Source organism: Meleagris gallopavo, chromosome 17, assembly GCF_000146605.3.
Source record: "Meleagris gallopavo isolate NT-WF06-2002-E0010 breed Aviagen turkey brand Nicholas breeding stock chromosome 17, Turkey_5.1, whole genome shotgun sequence".
In the NCBI taxonomy this organism is placed as follows: domain Eukaryota; kingdom Metazoa; phylum Chordata; class Aves; order Galliformes; family Phasianidae; genus Meleagris; species Meleagris gallopavo.
Window position 1 is genome coordinate 4,348,244 of NC_015027.2, and position 27,607 is coordinate 4,375,850.

The window sequence follows — 27,607 nt, forward strand, 5'->3', positions numbered from 1 at the left end:
GCCTGATCGAGGGAATAACTAATACCTGACAAGACAGTGGCTAATATTTTAGATTACTCTTTGTACTGGCTTAAAAGGTCCTTGGATTTTTGTCAGCAAGCAGGCAAGGCTCTGAACTGGGGAACAGAAAGATGGACTTTTTAATTGCAGCTGTAAAAATACCAACAGGCTTGGCTTACACATTTCACAGATTGCATCCAGACAGAGCCATCCATTCACATATATACAGACCAAGAGGTAAGTACACATCTTTACATCTAACTGTGCTGTAGAAGTGCAGGGGCAGGACAGGAGACAGAGGGCTGCAATTAACCTCTGTGGGCTTTGAAGCAGGTGGTTGGCTGCAATCCCCACAAGTAATTGTGAGAAGCACCGTTTGGCCTGCGCTGCCACTCACAGCCTCATCAAGCGCTGGCAATCTAAAGAGTAATTGGGAAAGCATTCCCTGAAAGGGTCAGTGCAGGTTTACACGCTCTTTGGGGGAACAGGTGAAACAGAGGGGATGGGAACTGACAGGAAAACAAATCAGCTTTGCTGTGTGGTTAATTTTTACGGCTTTCCATCAAGGTTTTGATGAAAATCTTGCACTTCATCCTCAGCTCGCAGGTCATTCGTTGCATAGGGAGACCGAGAGCCAGATGTGACAGAAAGCAGCCCAAATCCTTGTGTTCATTAACCAGTGAGCAGCTGTTCCATTTTTGGACAGCAAAGCCCAACTTGCTATATAGCTCACCTAATAATCTTACAATGGCAATTTTGTGATATTCCTTGAATGCCTTCTTTTCCACCTTTTCTGCTATATTGTTCTCGGTTGTCCTGTTAGCCCATTAGGAAGGACTTGCTGTGCTACTCCTAGCCCTTATGTTGTCTGATTTCTATTTCGCCGTGAGCCTGAGGAATTTGATTCCCTGTATGAGAAACAAGCACAAGGGGCAATGAGTCTGATGTGCTCCTCCTGTGTTGGTGAGCACAGTGCCTCCCTGGCTCCATTCTTTGCACTGCTGGAGTCTTTCCTCAGCCAACAACAGGGTGAGAAGATAGGGTTTATGACTTTATGTCTGGAGACAGAGAAACAAAGGGTTTTCCCAAGCATTTTTCAGCTCAGCAAAGCTGTTTTTATTTAAATTCGGATTAAATTTGCTTGATAGTAGTCAGCCTAGAAAAATGTCAGACTTCTTGTTTTGGCTGCAGTTGTACTTTATGTCACGACACATTAATTAACGCACAGTAAAAATAAAAGGTTTTCCACTGTGTTAACAAAGCCTTGGTGAGGCTTCTGACAAAGCATGCAATTCAACCTCTTGCACACAGGCATTTCTCTACGCAGTTAATTCTGAAAATAGTTCTGCTTCCCTGTGCCCCAGCTCATGGTGTGCAGTGGGGTCTACAGATTTTGTCTCCAAGCAATTGGAGGCAAATGGGAGATTGAGGATAAATAGAGTGAAGGGAAGCAAAGGACACGGTGCTGAAATTGGAACTAATGGAAGCAGAAGTTTTATTCCCTTTTAATTTTAGACACGTGCAGAGTAGTCTTGGAAGTGTCATTTTTGCAACAGTCTCTTCACACGAATTTGTGTTTGTTGGCAAATCAGTTCTCCAAATACTGTTCTCTGGAATAGCTGCCGTAGTTTCAGATACAAGGGTTGGCCGTGAGAATCCCTCGAGATATGTTCTGAAGTTTGTTTCCTACTTAGAAACAAAAGCAAGAGTTTAAATCAAGTATTCCCCAATGCGGTGTATGTGTTTGCTTTTCATCTTAGCAGTGAGTAATAATGTCACATATAAACGATACACAAACAGCATGATTCAGTGCACTCCAATAGCTATACTTAGAAATATCATTACAATGAAAGTTTCTCCCATCTACCAGCTTCCACGGGTCAAGATGGGCCTGAGAGATTTCCCATGTTCTACATCTTTAGTTGTCAGATGCAGACAGTAACATCCATAACTCCATTTGCCAGATTGGGCCCATTCTGAAGACTACTTATGACACTGGTACAAAATGCAAACTGTAATTTATGCTCTGAAGTGTAGCAATGGGCAGCTGGAAGCTAGAATGAAAAGGAGATCCTCTGCCCATGGAAACAAAGATTTGGAAAACTGCATGGCAAATGGAAGAGCTGCATGAGCAAAAGACCACAGGAACGTGATGGTGTGTGAGACAGGCTTCTGGAGGGGATGATCAGTCACACGGCTGCACAGAGCTCTACATGGACAACATGAGATCATTTCAATACAAGCTCAGCAGCAATCAGCGCAACAGAATTAGTGACACTCTATTGTCTTATTAAAGAAGCTTCATTTTTCTCTAGATGTCACTGTTTACTGATGAGGAGAAGCAGGAAGAGGGAGATGGGACTAAGTGTAGCTCCTAATGATGTCGGTGCCTATTTGAAGTTTTGGAGTGCTTTTACCTTTTAACCCCCATTGAAATGCACTGAACTAGAGGGAAGGACAGCATGGAAGACATTAACATTTTGGTTTAACAATAGAGACAATTGCTGTGGCTTAGAAAAGGTGCAATGATCCATAAATGTACAATGAGAATTTAAAAACCTGCTGTACTGAATGAAGTGTGCACTATTCAAAAACTGTTGATCTATGCAAAATTATTAAACAACACACGAGATCTGCCAAGATTTCAGTCCCAGGTGCAGAGCAGCTGCTCTCATTCACTTTCCAGCATGCCATGCAGGGGCGTTCCTGCTAGAGATGATAAGTTTGTTGGGTGCACAGGTTAAAAGAGGAGGATCAGAGAAGGTGGATGTGCTTTCAGGCTCCAGCTTGCTCCTTGGCCTGACATAATTCGGGCTCAGTAATAACCGCTGTGCATTCACAGTGGCTGTGCAGCTGCGAGGATGGGCAGACACTTGGCATTTCGTTCTCACTGATTCTGCAGAGTGAATGCTGGAAGTGGTTAGGGGCAGCTAATAGCAGTACATGGTTCCTGCCAACATGGTTTCTGCTCCATGTGCAAAGACCCTTTACTAATCAGCTGAGCTTTTATCTCCTTTTTTCCTACAAAAATCTGAGGAATTCTCTCAGAATTAAATGCGACTGTTTCTGCTCTCCCCAGTGATTCAGCACCACTTTGTACAGATTACAAATCAAGAGATCATCTTCATTAGGTGAGATCACTGGCCAGATTAAGATGGTATCTTTGGAACATCTTTGCTTGCAGGACCTGGTGGTTGGTCCACCAGGGTTGTCAGCTCCTTGCATATGAAGAAATGATGCTTGATACTTTTGTCTATTTGCTATGCAAGTGGTACCCATCCTTCCTCCCAGAGTTTATGTTGCTTAGGCAGTCTGGTACACAAGTCAGCTTGGCTTCTGCTTGTCACCCGAAGCAGTGCTGCTCCTGGGCTAGCAGCCTTCTCAGCCAGCCATGCTTATCTCTAGACAGACATCTTCATTCTTTGCACTGAGATAAAGCATCTCTAACCAGCACAAATTCTAAGCACATACTTGTATGAGGTGTCTTTAGCTTAAGTGTTTGATCCTTTAACGTCTGCAGATTAAAACACTTGGTAGTTTAAGTAAACATCCATGTGCTTCATATTCATCAGCTGGTGTCCCAGGAGGGATTAAGAGCTGTTTACCTGGTGAAACCCCAGCAATATGGTGCCAGCTCTTTCTTGTGCCAATTCTAATTTCAAACGCTGAACCTGTTCTGTAGAAACTGTTCATTGGATGAAACTAACACATGTGTTTGAACTATAAACTGCTTTTTTCCTCAGTTGTTTCTTCTTTTTTTTTTTTCCTGCACTTGAATTACACAAATGGGGTTATAGGCTGACAGTAATTTACACATTGTTGAGAAAAGTGAGAGGGGAGAATATTTAGGCAGATATAGCATACTCCAGTTGCACTGAAGTTCTTTGTAAAATAATGGGCTTAAAAAGTAATCTTCTATGTACTAAGTAAACTTATTGTTCAGATTCATGGCTCTAATCCCTGTGACTGAAATTTAAGATCTAAGGCTCCATGAAATTAAAAGAAAAAGAAACAATTACATGCGTATTCATTCAATTTCATATGTTGCATATCCTTCAATTTTCCCAATGAAATTTTAAGAGGGAAAATAAAGGTTTCTAAAGAACGTGTTATTATAAAGAAAGAAAAAACCCTGCAGGTCAGCTGTAATTGCTGCTGCTTTCTTCTCACTCCTGGCAAATGCAGGTGACCTCCTCATTTCCCCATCTCCCACAAGCGCTTCATAGGTGCTACAACACAGCATGCAGAAAGCTGGAGGACACTCAGTGTGTTGAGCCCTGGTGTAGGACACGGGCACCCAGCCCTCCCACTGCACAGTGGAAAAGAAGGACTTCAGAGCAGGGCCAGGACTGCATGCCACGTCTTTGTGCTGGATTATTCCGTAGGGAAAAGGAGCCCATATGCTTGCTTCTGCCTCTGAAGGACACCTGCACCCCTTCCCTTGGAATGGGATTTGAATATATTGCAACTAGAACAGCACCATAAAGCCACAAGTCCATCAGACAAAAGAGTAAGTAACAAAGCTTGCAGGCTTAGTGTAGTATTTAGGGTGATGTGTTCCATCATGAATGTTGGCCACAGCAATACAGCCTTTAATCTTGTACCAGTCAGGAAAGGAGACACCATTTTTAGCTTAAAGAATCATCTGAAAACAAGGGGAAAAAATCCAGAAGGAATTTTTAAATACACAGCAGTACACTTCTATTTTGCAAAGGGAGCTTTGGTCCTATGCCTAGATTTTAGTGCATCTACATTCATAAGTCTTCCCTGCTAGCTTTTAGTTTCTGAGCAACAAATAATTCATTAATTAGGAAAAATAAGGAAAAGGGGACATTTAGAAAGCAAACATGGCCAACAAAAACAGCCCTTAAACCACTTTCACTCAGCCAAGTGCTTCAGTATAATTGTCCAGAAAGAATGCCAAGAGCTAAGAAATTGTCTTCCTTCTCTGGTCACATAGGTATATATATTTACCCTCTTACCAGAGTGCTTTATACATTTAATACAAGTTGACAGAGAAATTTAGCATTAAGAGAGAGAGCTCCCTATGCAGTAAGTGGAAAAAGCCAAGGGAGACAGCTGGGCGTTGTTCAGAGAACCATGTTCAGAGCTGTACAAGCAAAGATGGTGCAAGATCCTCACACGTACAAATACTCCCAACAGCCTCTAGAAATTGCTAGATCACACGTCCCGTGGTATTCCAGCAATACAGCACCTGCCCTGTGAGTCCCAGCTCCTGTGCTGGTGTGGCTGTGCGATGCACACTGCTGAGCTGTGCTCCTGCAGATGGAGCTTTGCAGGGAGAGCTCCCGGACAGACACTGCAGGAAACACAGGGAGGTCCTTCAGGGTGAGTGCACTAGAAAGAACAGGGTCTCGGTGTATCAAAAATGCAGCTAGGTTTCCATTCAAGTGCAGTCTCAAGGCTCTTGAAATTGTCAGGAGGTGACTGAGTGACATAGCAGATTTTTTCAAAGAAAATATTTCATCTCTCTTTAATGTCAGAATGACACAATTGTGAGACTGAGCTTAACTCCTTAGTGCAAAGCGCCAGATTTGCTTGCCTCGGTATGTAAACAAGACTGTAAGACTGTGCTAAAGATGGCATGGTTCAGTCGTGACACAGCCTTAAATTAGAAACTTAAATTCTGCATAAAAATTCAAAGGAAATACTACATCAGACATACATAAGCTGCACCTCAGTCAGCTGGAGTCTCTTGCAAAGAGATCCTTACATAACCTGCTGCCTTATAGCCTGCTATCCCTCCCACTCCTGGCTGAGGTTCCTTGCCAGAGCAGGAGGAGAAGCCCAAGGAGTGAGGAACAAGGGAAACTCACATGCAGAAGGATCAGAGGAAGCAAACCAGAAGGGGCCTCAGGGCACAGCTCACCTCTTGCTACCCACACAGGGACAGCGGTTGCAATGCTTCTGAATCACAGAGGGGTTACACACAGCTCATGAGTTACAAGCACGACAATCTGATCACAGCAGCAGCTGCTTTTATGTTCTCCAGCTGCAGCAGCAGAGGAGGAAATTGTCCCTCCAGTGCAGGGAGTGGAACAGGACAAATCCTGCAGGGCTTAAAAGCAGGAGCAGCCCTGTTTGGGGAGAGCGCTCAGGTGAAGCGTGTTCTGTTGCTGCCTGTTTTCTGACTTTGATTGCATCAATAAATCCACGCTCCAACAAGGGGGAAGGCGACACATCTCAGCTACCTTGTGCAGAGCAGAGAAACAGCATGCCTGGTGCAAATGCCTGTCATATTGATGTTTGTCCACTGCACTGACAGAAAAAGAATCTGTTGTATCAAAGGTGAAAAAGTGTTTTGATTTACAAACTCTCTAACTAAAGTGTGTCTTCAGGGCTAAGAAGGGTCACTGCAATCTCCCACCATCTCCACCTGTTGCTTGGACTTTTCATTGAACTTTAAGTATCTTCTAAGGGCAAGGGGCAGAGTTAAGGGGTATGGCATAGCCAAGGATGGCATCTCCCCTGCACAATCCTTTCCACAGTGAGGGAACACAGCTTATTGAAACCACTGACCAAAAGAGGAACTCTGAGGATTGCTGTGGTGTTGGCCCAGAATTTCCAAATCTCCAAGACAAGACAACGACAGCAGGAAGACTGTAGAAGGGGCTGCAGACCTAAGGACTACAAGGATCTGCAAAATGCATAACAGCACATGGAGTTTTCTCTTTGGAAAAGAATTTTACAAACTTGCTAATGACAGTGAGAACAAATGTCAGAACACCTACGTTTGGGATGACACAAAATCTACCCTTCTTCCACAGAGCTCTTTAGGAACAAGGATGTATCAAAATCCATAGTTTGCTATTAACTTTGATTTAAAGGCAGAGATCGAATTGTCAGGAGGATCAGTGTTGAGCTACGTGACTCCTCCATGGCTCTAAGCCCATATGACCTGGGTGGACTGAACTTCTTGCTCACCAAACTAAGACCCTGTTAAAATCCAGCTACGAATGAATGTTTTTCCTGTCAATCTTTCTGCCATCTACGGCTGTTGTGCCTTCATGAACTCTATTTAAATGCCAAGATAGATCTGCAAAGCTCAGGAGCTCCCCTGTCAAATCTGGGCCAAAACAGCCATTCCAACTCATGCATGAAAGATAAATGACAAACCAAGAGTATTGCTGTTAGTTTTCTGTTATACTTTTGGATTTTTCCTCTTTTGGCTTGTTTTTTAGCATCTCCCCTCAGGGCTGCATAGATACAGAAAAACAGGCTGCAGTCAAAGAATGTAAAAGCACAGGAACATGAAGAAATGTTTTTTCTTTAGACCAATTCTCTTAATCACAAGACAAGTATATGTAAAAGCTACCTACAACATAAAAATGCATCCTAAACCCTGGAATCACAGAAAACATCCACTGAGTTGGTGCTTCTACTAGAAGCTGAGATTTCTCTTTCCTAGCCTAAAGGTACATTATGGACTTAAGAGGAAACTATACTCAACCAGTGGTTGCAAAGCATGATGAGCAAGCTGGGAACACTTACTTGCCTTGACCACATGTGTTTCTTTAATGATACTATCACTTTCTCCTTAGAAGCTTCTGGCATGGGACTGGGCAATTACGGGTTCATACAGTGCCTCTGCCATTGATCCCACGTAGAGCCCATCATCCTTAGATGGCATCCCCGAGTTCATCTCTGCAGGAGACGTGCTGCCACTCCCCATGCAGAGATAAGTGAGGTTGGAGCTGCAGGTCACTCCAACACTGAGGCAAACAGGCACATAGATGGTAAATTTGGTGGCTGAATTGTTGTTGTTGTGACATAGTAATAATGAAAGCATAAAAGAGTTGGAAAAACAAACAAACAAACAAAAAACACCAAAAAAACTTCCAGATTAAAAATCTCAAGAAAGAGGCAGGGAAAGTCTAGGTTAAAAAAACCCTAGAACAAGAGAGACCTGAAAACCAAAATGGAAATAAATCAGCCAGGTAATCCAAATGCACAGCAGGTTTACAGCTCTGGCAAATACACCTGAGCAAGCTGTACATTAGTTCACTTGGGTTTGGGGAAAAATGTATTACATTTGTCCGTGTCTTACATGTATCACTGACTCAGATCTGTTAGCCCAAGCTGAACTGTTTGCATTGGCTGCTACCAAAAGTAGTTCAAGTTAGCATCGATTTTGTGCAAACGTTAGTCACACTGACAGTCCAAAACAGGCTTACTCAGAGGGAATCATAGCTCTACCAGATGAACGACCACATAGGAGCAATCAGATGCAAAGTATTCCGTGCACAAACACAGAAACTACTTTCCCATGAAATCCTAGGTTGTTATCTTTCTTTCCTCTCCTAGCTTGCTATAGCTACCAAAAAAGAACAAGTTACAAATTAATGTGAAATACTGATTTCATTTTTCTACTTAATACGTAATTTTTCTTTTTGCTATTGTGCTCTGAAGACACTTTCTTCCCTGCTTGCATTAAACAGAGAGACAAAATTAAATAGTGACAAAGAACCCAGTGCTGTGGCTGTCATATTTCTGCCTAAACAGAACACAAATCCTGTGCAGCTAATACCGTATCCCTGGCATGCCCTACCCAAGGTAACCAGTGCTGTCCTGTGGTTTTATAGTTATGAGCACAGCACTGAAGGCTTTGTAAATTATTTTGCTCTTAATTGTCTTTAAGAAGCTCATGTTCTCTTCAAAACTACTTCTCGACTTCAAACTTTCAACGAGAGAGAGAACATGACTTTGAAGGAAATTATTCCTGCCTGCCAGTAATCTCACCTTGATAGCAGGGCATTCTCCTGCAGCAGGCATCTCTGAAGTCAACCTGTAGCTACCAAAGCTATTAGATTCTGTTTACTGCAATGACTCTATTAAAGTCTCATGTTTTATGCAGGTCAGAGATGTAGTCCTATCGATTTAATGTGAAAGAGCACTTTTTCTGTGGTAGTAAGATGTTTGCTTTTCTACACTTTGCAGCCTTCCTTGTTACCTAACACGGACTGTGTCTGCAGCAGGTCACTGGATTTTAGTAAACTCGTGTTCAGTGCAGGTGTTTGTGCTTATTGACTCAGCATTAAGGACCATTCTTGTGCAGCTGTATGCTGCCTCCTCGATCTATAGCCCACACCACTTCCATCTATGTGCCCAGATTCCAGAGGGTTATTCAGCAAACATTTTACTCAGATGGGTGTAAGTAAAACACACTTCTCGTTCCCGTGCTGCTCAGTGGGCAGCAGACAAGCAAACATGCCTGCACTCTGCAGCTCACATCTCACACACTTTATGGCACCGAAAGGTTCCTAAGCCAAAACCAGAACGAAATAACTCAGTGGACAACAGCTGGGCATCCCCTCTGCCTTCCAGAGAGCACGAGCACAAGCACAGCAGCTGCAGCACAGTGTGCACCAGTGTCCCACCCTGAGCCAGGGGGGGTGGAAGGGCTGAGCTGCTCTGCTTCCATCCCTGCTTTTCTGTATGCGTTGTATTTCTTTCCCTTAGTTTTCTTTTTGCCTTTCAGTCACATCCTATCTTTCTTTATTTAGAACCACCTTCACTTTCAGGTACCTCAGTTTTTTTTCCTGCTGCAGCTCTTTCTGAACTCCCAGTGACAGAGAAACAATTATTTGAAAAACAGGCAATGGCAGACACCTTTCCAGCTCTTTTCCAGTCTCGCTAAATAGGATCCCTTCCTGTCCTGACCCCACAGACACTCACACAATGCCAGCAGCCTTCTCTAAAGAGTCACGATCCTGTACAAAACCATCTGTGTCTCCTTCAAATGGGATGAAGCTGGAGGCATTTTCTTACCAGAATTAAGGAGATCAGAGTTGGCAATAATACATTTTTCCTCAGCAAAAATTAGTTAGAGAAGATGAAAATATCAATAATAACATAAGGCGATTAAACAAGCCACATTGTCAAGTTTGCAAAGAACAGAAGGTCCCAGCAAATGGCTGTCTACTAGACTTTAGACAACCATACTCACCAACAACACTGTAAAAAACAAACAAGCTGTAACCTAAATAGTTGGAATCACATTGCATTGCAGAGAACAGTGGGAAGGATGCATAGGTTGTGGGCATTGGCTTTGTTCTACAAAGTACACACAGGAGAAGCCCCCCAGCATCTCCACAGTGATGGAGTGGATCTTCCCAGGCTCAGGGGTTAATGCAGTCATTCAGGACTCAGCTGAAGGGGCTGCAAGGAGATACCCAGCTCTGGGCATCTGCTGCAAGGAAAATGCAGCTGATGTCCCCTCCCCATCCTTTATTTCATTCTGTGTTACTTTGCCCCTGCCTGTGGCACTCTGGTCCTGATCACCGCTCTCTAATTTTGCAAATGTAGCCTTGGCATTTATAATGTACAAAATGTGCTGAAAAACACAACAATAAGCACTTTAGCCCAAGGAAAGATTATCTTATTTTACGCTGATAATCTTTCACGCTAAACTCGCTGCAGGTTGGGAAAATCCAGAAGGCTACAGCTTCTGCATGACAGGAGCACCTCAAGTCTCCAGTTTTCCAGTACTGGCATATTGAAATTTTTTATTTGTGGGGTGGCAAAAAAAGAAACGGAGAGAAAATCTCCCCTGGCAACATGTACTCCTGAAAGGCCCTTTCAAAGCATTCCAGCAGTGAGAAACCTTTGAGCACGCTGCATTCCCAGCTCCTCCACCCATCCCTCCCTGCCTCCCCACCCTCAGTACTGGAATCATGCATTTCTTTGTGCTCCATATCCACATTACACCATTACTCCTTCACATTATTTTCACGCATTCAGCCAGGGGAGTCCTCACAATCAGGTTATTTTCTTCCACGCAGCACTGTTGAGATTTTATGTTTCTTTGAAGCCAAGTGTCATCAGTTGGCCATACAGCATTCATGTTTGGGGGAAAAAAATCATTGTATTCTGAAATGCTGATTGCATCAAATGGCAACTAGATTGGAGGACAGTAATCACGCTGGGCTCAGGCGATTAAAAACTCACTTGGAAAATTGGTCCTTGCTGAGCCTCTATAGAAAGAAATGAATTAAGAAGGAAAACAATAAGAAAGGGTACGCATTAATTTTGCTCTGCAGCAGATAATGGTGAGTGTAAGAGACCTAAGGAAGGGCTGCATGTCTTAAGGATTTTCCCTTATTTTTTCAAGAGGAAGCCAAAGAGTCACTGGGGAGGGGTTGTAAATTAAATCCAGGCAGTAATCGTAGGAGCAGGAATCGGAAAAGCGCAAATAAATACAGCATATAAATAGGAGATCGTGCTTCCTGCTAGGAACTTATCATTTCTGCCAGTGCAGCTCCAGCAGAGCACTCCCCCTCGCTGGCAGTCCTGCTGGGCAATCTCTATTCTCTGTTCCCTGGGCAATGCCATTCCCTCCTCACTGCTAAGCTGCTCTGGGTATTTGTACAAGTAACTCAATAAAGGATTACCTCCCAGAACGACTATATTGTAGCAAGCCCTGTGCAGCTCTCATTCAGCTGTGAGATCTGTAGGATAGGCACAGCATCTGCACTGCTTTTTACACAGAGCTGAGTACGTCGTCAATACTCCACAAATAATAAATGCATGCAACTCAAAGGAATGCTCAGATCTTCTTCAGTGAAGGATATGTGTATTTAACAGCCCATTCTTGGCACTTCAAGGAGTTCATGCATCTCTGCTCAGCAGTCTTTCATTGATTACAGTACATCCCCTTTTTCTGGCTCGTGACAGATTTCTGATCTGCACTCACGTTTAAGGGAGGACTTAACACAGGACTGCATGGCAGTAGTTGTTACTCACTGCACATGGGACCATTTGCACAATAATTACGACAGCAAAAATAGAACAGAAGCAATAATCATTACGCAGTTTGTACTGTATACGTAACACAGATTTTATATACAGGGATACATACATCTTTATTTCCAGCATAGATCTGTCTGTCTTTGCTGTCTTTGCACAGTTAGTTGTTCACTGGCCAGAACATGCTTGTATGCTCTGGCTTCTCCCCATTTGGAAAAATGTAGAGGTAATGGATTTCGTTGCTACTTCCCATTTAAACAAATGTAAACTTTAAAGTTCTAGAGATGCTTGTGCTGTGATCCCAGCACACAAAGGTAACTGCTGACCTCTACCAATGGATACAGATCTCTGATGTGGGAGTGAATTACGTGCGTTACAGTTTTATTCCTCTTCTAATGTTTCAGTCCAATGACATTTGTATAAATCAGACCTTAAGAATCCACAACACAGAACAAATGGTTAAATCCTGCCACTTAGTTACTGCTCAGCACTGCTTCAATGGAACCTGGCACTCACAATTACAGCACACAGCAGAACTGGAGTAGGACAAAGCCACTCCCCAGCAACACTTCCATTCCCTGTACTTCATATAAACAGAAGAAAAAATACCACTGGCAACTTCTTTTTGTTCCTTCATCCTTATCTAACTCACTAATCCACTATTTAGCTACCATCCTTTCTGGCTGGATTTTCCCAATTCCCCTCTCGATCACAGATGCACCCCAAGCCTGATGCAACCGTCGAGCTACCCGTACTTCTCATCCTGCTGCTGTTTCAATGAAGGCAAAGTAATTCTCATTCTGGTTTCCAGTTCTGTACAGTGAGAGTGTAAAAATGTTAATTAAAAATAGAGCAAGAACAAAACTACCTTCTCCCACAGCGGAGAAGGGGAGCTGGTTGCTGTCAGTGGTAGGTGCTTTTCATGTCAAATGAATTAACTGCACTTCAAAATGACAGCGGTGTGTCAGGCTCATCATCCCCAACCTCAGCTGCCGTTAAGTAGCTCAAGGGAGTGCATCTTGGAGTCACTGAAATGTGGGTGTGGAGCAATTAAACCCCAAAACAAACCCTCAAGTTACATTCTAACACACAATTGAGGCCCACAGAGCCGGGGGAGGGGGGATGGAGGCAAAGGTCTGGTGGCAGAGAGTGGTGGTTGCTGCCTCAGCACAAAGCTCTCTGCAAATAAAGCCTATTAGGAGGGTTGGAAGATTCAGCATCATATGCCCATCTTGCTGCTACACAGCACCTCCATGGCTCAAAAAATTGTTGCTTAGCTAAAATGGGAGGCTCTGCTGTCCAGAAAGCATCATTTGCTGCCCAGTCCCTCTTCTCTCAACTACGACCTCTGCAAAGAGGGTGGAGATAAGGACTTTTTCCTCATCCCTTAGCTAACAGCTAATGGCTGTTGTCGCATTCACACGGAGCGGACTCTGCCCTCTGGAACACCTCTGTCACCTCAGTGCCTTTCGCACAGACATTAGTTGGAAGCACGTTTTGGCCCCAGTTATGATGACAATGGAAATCTGAGTTAATTTGCCCAGCCAGAATAACAGTTCAAGAGGTGTAAGTGCCTGAGAATCCGTGAGGTTCACACAGCCTCAATTAAAATATTCAAATGGCCCCACCGCATCAAAGTTTATAAAGCAAGGTTAATTTCCTACAGAACTTGGAGAAAAAGCCTCCAGATATTTGTCAATTTTCTCAAAACAACAGTCTCTTATTGCTACATTTGCTTCTGTTGAGCTGTTTACTCTGTGCATCTCTTAGTATAAAATATTCAGAGTTGATCCTGAGCAATATCGCAGTTCAGGCTAATGATTTTTTTCCAGGACTGGGATCCATGCCCTTTGCATTTCTGCTCTCAGAGCAGCCAAATGCTACGCCATAGAATTGTTTTCTTCCTCTGAAGCAGCAGCTGGTCTCTTGGAAGACACCATAAGCATCTCTGCCGAAATCTGTGTAATTGCACATGTCGGCATGGTCTGTTCTTAACGGATCCTCTCCCAGACTAAACACTGTTTTCTCAAGCTGGCTTTGAAGACTGCGTTTAAAAATAGCTTCAGGAAGACACACACATATATTTTGCTATAAACTGTGTACAATGTGTACTGTGTACAGAATATTAATTCTTCAATATGTGATCTCGTACACTGCCTCACTGTCATCCTTATTGCTATACATGGAGCTGTTTTGTGTGCAAATATGATTCTAAACCCAATGTTTTAGCTTGGCACATTTGTAGAACACTATAGACTTCAACCTGTTGCTGTGTTACAAGTGTGTTTTTAAGACAAATCTGTTAATATTCAGTAAGTGGCTGTGCTACTCTTTTCTGATCGTGTTTTGTCCGGATTGGAAACTAATTAGCAGAACTGGTGACCTAAATGTCAGAACCTCTGATATTTCGACAAAAAGCAAAATCCTTAATTCAACAGCTGACATATTGCTGAAAGATCTGCCATGTTCTCCTGTCTCTCTCTTGTGACTCATAGTGATGAATTTTATTTGGGGGCAAAGAGGCTGTTTTCTGGCCAGAATAACTGGAAACCAGAAGCTCTAATTACAAATTTAATGCATTTCAAGCAGCTCAATGATATTCAGTTATTTCCCTAACTTAGGTAAACCTGTCCACACATATAAAACAAGACAATCCACAGTCTCCAACAGGTTCCTTGCCAGTAAATCCTTCTGACATAGAGGTATTCTGGTCATCCCTGTGACACTACTGCTACAGACCAGCAACTTCACATAGCAGGGCTGGAGTAATGCAGGGAGGTAAAGCAAACACCTAAATCCAGGGTGGGATCCTCACCTCTTAAATCATCCTTCTGATTGGGCAAGGAACACATTGCTGCCATAAGCATCATGGTTTGGCCAAGCATCAGGGGGAGTCATTATTTCAGGAATTGTGATGGACTGCAGAGTCCATCACCTCCCAGCTGTCAGAGATGGATGAAACGAAATCAACGGTGACTTCAGGTTGTTACCAGCTGATTTCATGGAGTTGATGATACTGATCCGGTGGCACTAATCAGGTGAGATTAAAAGCACTGCTTGGGCATGGAGGTGGATTCACCCAATTAAACACCCGCACTTGAAAAGCTTTCTAGCTGCACAGCTGCCTGCTGCAGCCCCGAGCTGGCCCTGTGCTGGGGCGAGCAGAGCGGTTAACCCTCCGGTGCTGTCAATCTCAAACCCCTCAGCAGCACTAAAGAAAAAAACAAATCACTTAAAAAATACGATCTAGTTCAAAATGAATTGTGTAATAAACCAACTGGCACCAAAAGTAAATCCATCATATAAATGGGAAGAGAACGTTTTCACTGCTTACTGAGTTTGGACTCCTAGAATGAGCTAATTTCTGAGCGAGTGATGACAAATAAAGCTCTCAGGTAATGCAGTGATAGGCACTCAAAAATATGATAAATGGAGAAATAAGATTAGCTCCACTTTATGTATGTTACATTCTTGATCGCATACTTTAATGGCGATGCAGCTGCAGAACTTGCTAATTACAAGCACTGCTTTTGTTTTCAGAGCTTCTGCATAAACCAATGTGTTAACAACTGCAGGCAGTCGTTTCTTTCTGTAAGTTGTCCTAAGAATGTGCTGCAGGTCCGTTCCCAAAATTCAGCATAACCTAAGTTAAAGAACTGCACTATCTCTCCCCTATCTTTCCTCTTTTTCCCCCTTATGGCCCACATGGCTGTGGTTTGAGATCACTGTGCTCAGCTGCTGAATAAGGTCCTCAGTCATTCATCTGCTTTTCTCTGAAGGAGGGAAGAACGTTCTGCAGATTCAATCTAGTTCAGCTATTACCTTTCCTCCCTTTCTGACACTTGTTTTACTGCACATTAGATAATGCCTAGCCGACTGCTGCTAGCAAAATTAGGTCTTCTATTGTTTTAACATTAATTATGGAGAGTTCAAGATAAGGTTTGTGTTAGAAAAGCAGGGGGTGGGAATGGTTTGAATTTGACTTTCATTATAATTAGGCAGGAAATTATGAAAAGGTGAAAAATAATTCACAGAAGTGCTTTTCTCTAGCAAGCTAACAATAGAGTGCATTCTTGTACAGATGGAGTTCATGGTATATTATCGTAGCACCACTGTTTTAATGTATGCCACTGCTTGGGCACATTGAGCCTGTTGCTATTGCACTTTACATGTGGGCAGAAATGAGGAGGTTGAGGCCCTCTGGCTCCCTTATGTTCCACTGAGGGCCTTTTCTGTTACAAAAAAATCAGGCTACATTAGTCCATGGCGTAGCTCCATGGAAGCCATGTGAATTACAGCAGACATTAATTTGAACCATCAGTCAATTTCTGTGTAACTTGCAAAGAACATGAAAATATTACTATCGAAGAATGAATTAATTGGGCAGCTGTCTCCCTTTCATTTGTACACTACTGAGATAAACATTTGGACTAAGAAGCTGTCCTCATTATAATTTCCTCACTTGACGCCGCTTTGTGGCTGATGTTCCTGACTAACATAACTACAGTGTTTTCAGAATTTTTCTTCACACGCAGTTACTACAGTTCAGGCTTTTAAAGGGAGGAAAAGGAGTTCACAAACTTTGCAGGGAGCATCTGTGAAGCTGTGAAGACTGACAGCCACCACAGCTCATCAGGTTAGACTTCTCCATGCAATACAACCATCCCGAGGTGCTCCCTTCCTCACTGCCACTTCTCTCTAACAGTGGCTCAAAGGCCAATGAGGAGATGCAAAACCCACTGTAGCAGACCAGCAATACTTCAGCAGTGCTTATATATACTGACAGATGGTCAAGAAAAGGAGGTCCCTGCCATGATACAACTACTTTAATCCTTTTCTTCAAGGCTTTTTTTCCCCACCAGTGAGGACTGAAGCCCCATGGTTTGGCACACATATAGAAAAAGCACATCCCACTTTGTCTAAAGGCTCCTTAATCTCCCAGAAGCAGAATAGCTGAGCAACTTGTTCGTAAACTTTTCAGCTTCACCGCCCTACTTAGTTCTGGCTTGCAGGAAAAACAAGACTTGGGAGAAGACCTTCAAGAGAGTCCATGGCAGAAGACCACTGAAGTTAGTGGGGCTTTTGGAGATAAGGATTTTGTCCATTCAGAGTCATCTGTAGCTTGAAAAATAATGTAAGGCAGGCTGAGGATGGGAAAGATTTTTTTTCTCAGCCTTGCTTGCAGATAAGGAAGTGAGGTTCCAAGAGAAATGACTGACTTACCCAAAATCACACAGGAAATCAGCAAAAGATATGGTAATAAATGCTGAGAAGCATTTCAGTGCCTTAATCATAAAGCCATTCTTTTCCTTCGAATGCCAAAAACATTAAACATTCCTTTTCAACGATGGAATAAACATGAGAGTTTCACTGACTCAAGAATGATGTTTTCATCTCAAATTTTTACAGTGTAAGCAATTTCAAGGCACAATGGTAGGTCAGTATTATGGCCTGTGCCCAACTGCAGGAACCAGGGATGGCAATACAACTGAACAAGTAGATCTGTGCGACTCCATTGACGATCCAGTCACACTGAGGTCGGTAAGTGCAATGTCAAGGAATGCTTAATTGTATTTACCACTAATTATGTAGACCATGAAAAATGTGGACTGAATTACTCTCTTGCTGGGAAGCTATTATACTGTTAGGCAGAGGGGATATATGGCTTTGAGCAGGAGAGATTCACATCCCTTGTCTACAGACAAATCACTCATCACCTGTCTGTTGGGCCACCTCTGGGTAGTATTTTTGTCAGTATGATAACAAAGTAGCTGCCCATCTAAGTGCATTTTGTATAAATACATAACAGCCTGGGCCAAAGTCTGTTTCTATTTAAATTAGCTTCAGTTCATTGTGTCTTAATTGAAAATAATGGCGTTGGAGCAGTGATCAAAGAATCGTCTCATTTACTGTCTATTAAATCATTAGCTATTAAACAGAAATAAAAGGCTAAGAATGCAACATTCTGTTCTGCCCAAAAGAATATGACTATCTCTCCAATTACAAAGAAACAATAAAGGCAGAATTAACAGTGAAATGATCAAAATTAGGTAAATACATCCAAAATGCCTGACAACCCTTATTAGAGAGTTTAACAGGGTGACCACGATAGAAAAGTCAACACAAACACAACTAGCTGCATAGGACACAGCAAAAAAAGAACAGCAAAATGTATTAAAAATAAATTGTTCCTTTGAGAATTAAGTCAGTTATAAACAAAGACAGTCATTTCCATTCTTTTTGGTAAGAGCTTTAATGGAAATATGTTTACTAGAAAAACAAAATGTGATTTTTCTTTCCCAACCAACATATAGCGAGACCTCAGGATAGAGATTTGAGAAATCTCTTCCATCAATGGCTGAAGGTAAACATCACTTTCATGAAGAGTCACTTTCATGACAAAGGAATATTACACTGATTTCCTTTGCAAAATGCTTTGAGGTTTGGAAAGTGCCAGACATCACTCTGAGGATTCATTTGCACATATGCCTTTTCTCACTAACTTCATTCTTAATTATGAATAATTTGTCTTTGTGATAAATAGAGATAAATATACATGAAAAAGATTGAAAGAAAGTAAAGCTGGCCTGACTAAGGTTTTTGCCCAAACCGACTGCATCTTTCCTAGTGCTACCTCGGATTAAGTGGATGTCATCTCTCATGTGAGAGTCTCAAAAACAGGAAAGCCCTGTAAGCATTTTAACTACATAGGAATTGCTTTCTTGTTGGAATTAAAATGCAATTTAGATGTTGTTTGTTTGTCTTAGAGGATATTATTTATTCCCAGTATTGGTAATGAGCTCATCCAGTGTCGTCAAAAATAGGAATTGTATTTAATAATGGATACAGAAAATCCACACGAGAATAAAGATTCCTGCACAACAAACTGACTTTTCCCACGTGGGATGTATCAGACAACACATTCTTTCTTGCTAGCTCTGGCTGTCCAGAGCTAGCCAGGAACACACTTTCAGCATCCCTCACCCTCTCCCACACCTTATGGAAAGCACCAGCACAAGTAGGCTCCATGTCAGCCTACAGTGATGTGCTAACCCTGCAAAACCTCTGGAGACCAGTTTCCTTATTGCACAGTGGAAGCCACCCACAAGTGGCTATGACTGTATAAAACCATGTAAAATCCCAAATGTGGGCTAGGACCAGTATACTGGTGGTGGAGAAGGCAACACAAAAAACTTGTGATTCCCTCATGCCCATCTCACGTGGGCACCTTACCTTTATGACGTCTTCATCAGCTGATTTGCACTCAGTGGACTCTGAAACATCGACGACCGACCCATCCTCCTGCACTGCAACAACCTTGACTGGAACTGACACCGTTTTGCCCGTCAGGATGGCTGTGTTAAGGACTTCTGTGTCCTGTATGCACACACACACACAATTATGGGACTGGTATTAGAGAAGCAAAAAGCACAGAACACTGCAGAGATCAGACCACAGAACCAAAACCTTCTCTCGGACAGGGGAGTGACACTTCTTGCACACACCCTGTGAGCTCCTTGCAATCAACGGTATCACAATTTTCTAGGCCAAAATTTGTGTCTGGACCACCAAGTTCTGGTTTGACAGACATACAGATTTACTCTTTCTGAGCCCATTTACAGGTTTGGCTGTTGTTGAAATGAAATCCATAACGCAATGACGCGCAAAGGCACATCTGTGGGTTGGCAGAACCTCTGCAAGTTTCAAGCACCATCTCCAGGGGTGTCAGTGGCTCAGCCCACCCTTATGTCCCAAATCATGCCCGGGATGTAGGAGGCAATTGCCAAGAACTACAGCAACAGTATTTCTTTCATACTGGTTCAGCCAACAGTTGAGCCAGTTGTCCCTTTTCTGGACATAAATATATGATTGGAAAACCATGCATGAGGCATGCTATTACCAACTAAGCAATGTCACATACAATTTTCCTAATCTTTCCCCATCAAAATCCCACCTGGAGATGTTTTACCACATTTCTCTGTAATCCTGACGAATTCACAGCACTGGCACTCTAATGACTGCATTAACACAGCCTTCCTCGGCATCTCAGTGTGGCTGCAGTTTGATTAATTGTGCCAAGTGAGCTGCCCAGAGGTCCCTGCCTTGCGTAAGCAGAGCAGACGGGAGGGGAACAGCTCTGATGGAGGCCTGCAGAGGAACACGTCTCTGCTTAAGCACTGCTCACTGCAGGCCCAAAGCTTCACACCACCTCTGCTTCCATACAGATTCAGCTCAGCCTTCTAGAAAAGCCTTCAAGAGGAAATACTGCTTTAAATCCATCTGCTGCTCATTTTTCAAATTCCATAAAACTAATTGCTTGCCAGTTGGGGGAAAAAAGAAAAAAAAGTCTCTTCCAACTAATCTAACTTTAAATTCCATTATTTGAATTGGTGGAAGAATAAACAGATTTTAGTGGAAAATCTGATGGCAGCTTGCATAGGAAAATATATTCACTATCATTTACTTCTGTCTGCTAGCTAGATTGATAGAAAATAATGGGCATTGACCACCAGCTAAGGACAGCTGGAGAAGTCCAATAAATACTTGCAACTAAGATGTATTATTAATCAATATTCAGAAACTTCTACAAAAGCACCCTGAATTAAATGAGTAGAAGTACTAATAACGCTAGTGCCAGCTAACTAATATAGTCTAGTAGAGCTTTATGGGCAGTCATCTTCCAGAAAGGCACTTAAACGTGTGCTCCAGTCCATTTCTGTTCAAAACAGCACTAAAAGTATGTGGCTCAACTTGACACTTAGACTTCTCTGTGATTTAAGCACATGTGTAAGTGCTGTCCTGAACAGAGATGCTTTTCTGAATTATACCTCATGAAATAAATACAATCCTCTTTGTCCTGTTCTCTGCCAGGCACCAGCCAGATGTTTCACGCAGTAAATGACTGGTTTTTGTTTATGCTGAATGGGATCATTTATCACCAGCTGCCACCCATGACAGAGGGACACCAGCAAACAGAGATGTGAAAAAATAAAAGTGTGAAAGAACAAGTGAAGAACCTTTACAAAGACTGAGGCTCCAACAAAAGTAAGAAAATTCACTGCTGTGTGAGAACAGATAGCTGCAGCTTGGGTAGAAAGGGGTTATGTAAACCAGGTGAAGATGAATGGAGGATGCTTCACGCATAAATACAGCAGAGGTAGGCAGATGGCACCAAACCAATGGCAAATACACCATCAAGTTGATATAAACATATGCTGAATACGTGATATGGACATGGTGGTTTTGCATCCTGGTTTGTCAGCAGGATGCTTCTGAGTGCTCCTCAATAACCGTCTTCAGTGCATCAGGAGAAGCAGTATTTTTGCCAAGGTCACGGGCAGTGCACATGTGCCTCATTGTGCTTCCAAACCTCCTATTCTTAGCACAGCTCCATAGCACCTACATGTCAGCGGCAGGCAGCACTCACAGTCCAATCCAAAGCCCTACTGAACAACAGATGAAAGATTTCTTCTGACTTCAGTGGACTTGGAATCAGGTTCTCAGCAGAGCTAGCTGCTTTGCTTCTGCACTGTTTGTTGTATCACCCAACTGCTGAGTGTCCGTGTGACGACAGCCAAACACAACCTCCAGTCTCTTATTAACTCCTAAGAGCTGCTCAGTTTCCAAGCTGAAGCCAAACTCTGATGTTCTTAAAGGATAATGCAGGAAGATTTACATTATTCTGAGAACTCTCTGTGTGAGAGAAAAGGGCCCATAAGTGACACATTGCCACTCCTCCGTTGGTAGGTGCACTGCCGTACGCTCACCGCTCTCTTGACACAGCACTGTCCCGAACCTCCCCTCCATCCCAGTCAGTAGATACCTACCCACGGTGCTAATTAGCTGGTGCTGCTTCACAAAGCTGCACTTCACTGGTAAGCAATTCTACCATAGAAATCAATATTTCAGGTGCCTGATGCCTGCATCGGGTGTGCTACAATAGCATAATAGGCTGCGTAAAGACCTTTTTAAGAGCTGGCTATTTATAGACTGACAAAACGTGTTTCCTCTGAGGAAGAAATATGAAGGCAGAACTGAACTAATTGACTGTCTGTTAGATTTATAAGCAGACCTCTTTTTTCTTTTTTTATTTGCATCTTCAGTAGATTCTGTTAGGTTTGTCTTCTATTTCCACAGCAAGGTTTTCTGCAGAAAGGAGTGTCACTGCACGTAAAACAACTCTGCTGGTTACTGTCAACATCACTGAGCTCTAGAGAGAGGTAATAACACTGATTTACGTGGGCAGGTCCCACAGCGTGGCACAGCATCCCTGGACACCTGGAACACCACCCAGGGACCAGCACCAACCTCTCACCTCCAACTCCCTGCAGCTCCCCGGTGAAAGATGGAATCCTTTCCTACTTCCTCTACCATGGGTTTATGATGGGATCTTGACCAAGATCTGGAACTTAAGCAGCTGGGGCAGAAACTAGACATTCACATTGCAGCACTATCCTTGAATAACAATTATGTGTGTGTTTATCTCCATTCCTTCTCTGTACCTGAATGCATTAGTACTTCAGCAGAACTCTTCTTAATTACAACTGTAACCTGCTAATAGCGTTTCTTTGTTGTCTGAAGGAATCTACTTCTTATCCAGCCTAGGCTAAATTAAAATTTAATACAACATCAGGTCGCAACAGAACTAGGAAGCAAATGACAGCTGTTTAATTAAAACCTAAAGCTGATTAGATGGCACTACTGAGAGAAATACTCAAGAGGAAGAGTAGAAAACTACTGAAACTCAAGGCCAGGATAATGGCTTTATTTAAATATGAATAAGCCCTGCACACAGCCTCGGTAAACGTTTGACAACTCATTGCTTTGGACAAATGGGGGAGGAATGTGAATGGAAGAGCCATCAAGAGCCACCTCAGGCTGTTACTGGGGATGTGACCAGGAGTAGGGATCCCTGCGGAACTCCAGGCACTGAGGTCCTAATATTTAGGCTTTAAACAATGCCACATTGACCTAAATCCTCACCAGGCCCATGACTCTCACAGCTCACCCAACCACTGCAAGCCAAGAAGATAGTGATGTATCACACAAGGAACCATCTCAGGGCCTTATTACTCAAACCCCAGCCTAGGACCACCAGCACACCTTTCCTGCCCCTCTCCTTTCCACAGAAACCCTGCACTGACCCAATTTACTGTAACAGACATCATCCTAGTGATTAATATACAAGCTGGATGTGCTTTTTCAGAGGTTAACCAAACACGCTACAGTACAGCAAACCCAATAAACACTCAATTGTAAATCAGGAGGGAAACCTAAAGCCAACCCTATTCCACTGACAAATGTTACAGCTAAATGCCTTTTGGCATTTAGTTGAAATGACTGTCTTTAGTGAGGAAGGCATAGACCCGAAACATTTGTCTGCAGAATTGTATTGCTTCATTATTATTTTTTCCCCAGAGTGTACCTCATAAAAATTCATTTGTAACATTGGAAGGAATCTTTAGGAACCAGTTCTCCTGCCTGGAAATGGCATCTCTTAGAAAATGGAAATTATAGGGCAGGTTGTGATGTGTGGGCTGGGCCAGGAGATTTTTTTTTTAAATATTTGATAAATTATTCAGCACCTTTTTCTTCAGATCAAAGAGCAAGGCAATATAAGCCCATTAAGCAAGCTTAATATATAAATTAGATGCTTTGCTGAAATTATTATAATCCAAAGCAATTCTGTACTTTTTTCCTCTTATAGCTGACTACTGTTTTAGATTTCCAATACATATTAATGAAGTCAGGTTGCTAGAAAGCTATTTCTGTATACCACCATTAGATCAGGTAAGATTTACCATTTTGCAACCCAGTGGTAAGAACAAACAACTGAGATTGTGTTTATTAAACGCATAAACAATCTTTGCAAAGAGCTCACATTGTTCTCTAACAGTTTTCCTCCCTACTTTTACACAGCCAGTCCACATCACACATGGAACCAGGCCCACAGCAATGCAGGTGGTTTTGGTGGTTGGTGCTGCTGAACGCCCTCAACGAAGGGCTGAACAGTGCTAATTTCTCACCCTGCAAATATCACTTCACTTGTGGACTTACCTGTGAAATCACCTGCTTGCCAGTTTTTCAGGTGTCAGAGCTACACACAAGTCCTTCAATGGCCTGATGGCTGACTAGATGATCTTAGTGGTCTTTCCAACCTTAATGACTGTGATTCTGTGATTCTGCCCCACCAAGCCACACCTGCTGCTTGAAGCTCATCCCCATTCCCCTCCAACTCCCTCTTTCTCCAGCTGTTCCCTCATTTCAGCCTTTATCCAGTATATTGCTATCAGGAGTCATCAGTTATGGCAGATGGTAAATCACAAATGCTGCTATCAGAGTTAAAGGTCATCCTTTACCTCCTTTGTTTACCTGTAAAATAGCTTTATTTCATATTGGGATCCCCAAGGAAGAATAGGCAGGTGTATACATTCTGCAGGGGAAATTAATTAATGGAGATTGAACCATACAGAGCAGTTCTTAATGACTGATTCTTACGGAACAATGTAAGCAGCAACTATTAGCCTAATTGAATATTATTCTGGATGCATATTACAGTGCAGGCTGCAAAAACAATTTGCTACAGCACAAAAAAAGCATGATACAGATTCCAAAGCGGAATCTCATTCTATAGCTTGTCCTATTGCCACGGATATATTGAAGGAAGCTCTATCTTAGCAGAGTGTACCTAGCAAACGTGATCAGACATTGGAAACTCTGCCTTGGAGTTTGCAACAACTGAAGTTGAGATTTATGCCGTTTCCGTGTTTTTTTTTATGATGGAAATTCAGCTCATTTAGAGGTTTATGTAGGATGAATAAGCAAAAGCTGCTGCTGAAGGTGAAACCTGATTAGAAGCAGACACTGTCATATCTAGGACCTGAGGCAGTTTTATTTTATTTTTTTTCATAACTCAGAACAGATCTGCCCCCATTAAGCAAAGGTTCAGAATGCAGCCTGGTGCACTTGGCAGAAGTAATTGCAACCTGTCAGGCAGTCTCCACTGGCTCAGCTAAGTACCAGTGGCTTCTGCATCAGGAACAGACCTTTCATGGGATGGGCTCCTGCTATTTCACTTCAGCCCATTATGTCCCAGCAGACTCTATTCTCCAAACCTATGTTAAGCATCATGACACCATCACTCCGAAGCACATGCCTGAAGCAGAAATGGGAAATTCTTACAGCGGAAGAGCAGCTATCTCACATCTGATTTTAGTTGTCTGCACAGAGAATACAGACTCCAAGAGCTCCTGGCTTGCATTTCTGGGCTTTTTTAGCATGCTATGAAATAAAGGACCAAATGTCAACCTAAAAATATTATGGTAAACTCTGCCAATTGCCCACGCTGGAATTTGCACTATGTTTAACAATCTGCAACTCACCTGAGCATTCAACTGATAGATAGCATTCATCTGATAGATCTGTGCCACTTGTTCTCAACGGAATATCATAGATCACTTAATGCTGTTGGTTTTTCCTTTCTTTTATTCCAGAAAAACAAGACCATATTCTGTTGTTTAATAAAAGTATGGGCCATCTCCATCTGAAATTAAATTATATCCCCTTGACCTCAAGAGGATTGCAAGTGGGTAGAGCCGTCTGCTCATGTGCAATGACGCATGCTTCCGTATGAACCAATGAACAAATAATTCTCTTCAGATGACCACGAAACAATCACCTGAGCATTTGTCAAAGGCTTCTTGCACTGAAGAATCTAGGGAGGCCACGTTTTGTCTACTTTATGAAATGTAACTATTGGATCCACTTGAGTATCAGCAGTCATCAAAGATAAATTTTTCTGATCAACATGAAATTTCATTTCTCTTTGTCCCACCAGTTTCAGAACATTTGACAACATTCTTGGTAACCATTTAATGAATTTCTTTTCTACTCATCATAATTTCTGCTGGAGCAGGCTGCAAGAAGGGCTGGCTTTTTTGTTTTTTTTGTTTGTTGGTTGGTTGGTTGGTTTTGTTTTTTTTTTTGTAGGAAATTCTATGTTATGGAAAAGTTGGCAACTCACCAGCTTGAAAAGGCTTCAGTTTCACAAGTGCAAAACTACAAACACTGAAACATAAGGTTGCTTATCACGTGAGTTTACTGCTGCAATCTGTGTGCTCATCATCTACCATGAGCGCTACCTGGGCAGAAATCCACGTCCTTCTGTAATAACAGCTGCTTATTGCTATAGCAGAGTGCACAAATTAATTACGGCATGTCTCCATGACTTCCCAACATCCTGCAGGAGCATCCTCTTAAGGAAGGAGCACGGCTCTTTCTCCTTTGGCACACATTTGGCCATTCATTTGATGGCTGTGGCATAACAATACTCGTTTTCGAGCAAAACAAAGTATGTGGGAAAGCAGCTGTGACATAGAATCACTGAATTGCTCTGGTTGGAAAAGTCTTTCAAAATCAAGTCCGTCCAACCTTAACCCAGCCTTGCTACCCTAACTCTAACCTTAATGATTCTATGATTATCCAAACAAGATTTTGGGTTTTTTTCTCTTCTCTCTTCTCATCAGGACCAGACTGCTGCACATGCTTACTTCACCTTGGAAGTAATTCCATGGGCTTCCATCTGACTGCTCCCAGGATGTAACATCCACACACCCAGCAGAGCAGCAGTGCCATTCAGCAGACCATGCCCACTGCCAGCTCTCACCAACACAGCAATCCTCCCAGTGCCCACAGTGTGCCATTCCCTGCCTCAATACGTATCTCAGGACAGCATAAGTGACACTCTGGAAGCTTTCTCTCTCTCTATTGCCTGTAAAGGCCTCACATGTCTAGTTTAGCCTTGATGGCTAGAAGAGAGAACTCTATTCCTCCCTGTCTTCAGTTACAAACAATCAGTATCTATACATTTCTGTTGTAGGACAACATTAGCAAGTACCTACGCCACTGCATGACCTTAACTGTGACACAGACTTCTACAGCCATGCTTTTTATCCACTTCACAAAGCTGCCTACCCCTGTATTCAGTGCAGCAAAAATACAAAGCAAGAGAACATGCCCATAGCCAGCCCAGGCAGCAGCCATTACTAAGACTGCAAGCTCAGAGCTTTCTGGTGCTTCATTCCCTGATCATGGGAGCATCCCACACTGTACACCCTGTGTCTTTGCACTGCCACTGCCCAAACAAGCTGCTCCCACAAGTATTTTTTGCTTAAACAGAAACAACAGAAGATGATGCCTCCTGCTTGTGTTTAGAGCTGCCCACAAACTTTTTGGACCTGGAAAAAATAATGTGACAAAACCCAAGAATAGTAAGAGAGACACCTGTGAGAGTATTTGGGGGAAAAAAAAAAGAAAAAAAGAAAAAAAAGCTGAAATTAAAGAGCGATTTTTTTCAAATGACAACATTCATTTCTTTGAGTGTTTGAGAGTCTTCTGACTGCCCTATGGATTTCTTTTCCTTCCTTCCTTCCCCTGCTGCTATGTGACTTGCATTTTTGCTCTTCATTTTTATTTTTCTATTTGTTCACCTTGTACGTGTTCAGAAGTGCTGTCAGATCCATCCTGCCTCTATGTCTGATTACTTCTTTTTCTGCTCAACTTTATAAAGAACGACCTCTGCTTTATTCAAGTTCAGAACAAAATCCCATTTTTTATCTTTCATGATTGAATTTCTCAGCACAGCGTCTATATTTGCTGCAGAATAGGACAATATCATCTGTGTTTCACCAGTTGAGCCATTGCTTTCAGAACCACAGTGTTCTTCCAGAGTCCATCAGCTCTGGGGACACACAGAGCCTCAAACTGAAGAACCTCTGAGTAAAGACTGGATTCTGCTCTCGACTAGACTGGTGCAAGAGAGCAATTACAGCAAAGATCATGG

General features: G+C 42.6%; 1 protein-coding gene across 1 annotated transcript in view; it reads right to left on the reverse strand.

Annotated features, from left to right (window-relative positions):
* Nucleotides 1-27,607, reverse strand: part of LOC100549998 (transmembrane protein 132B) — a 183,575-nt gene that overhangs the window by 16,194 nt on the left and 139,774 nt on the right. Inside the window, 1 exon segment of the mRNA XM_031555897.1 lies at nucleotides 19,000-19,143. Coding sequence (XP_031411757.1) covers nucleotides 19,000-19,143 — 144 coding nt within the window.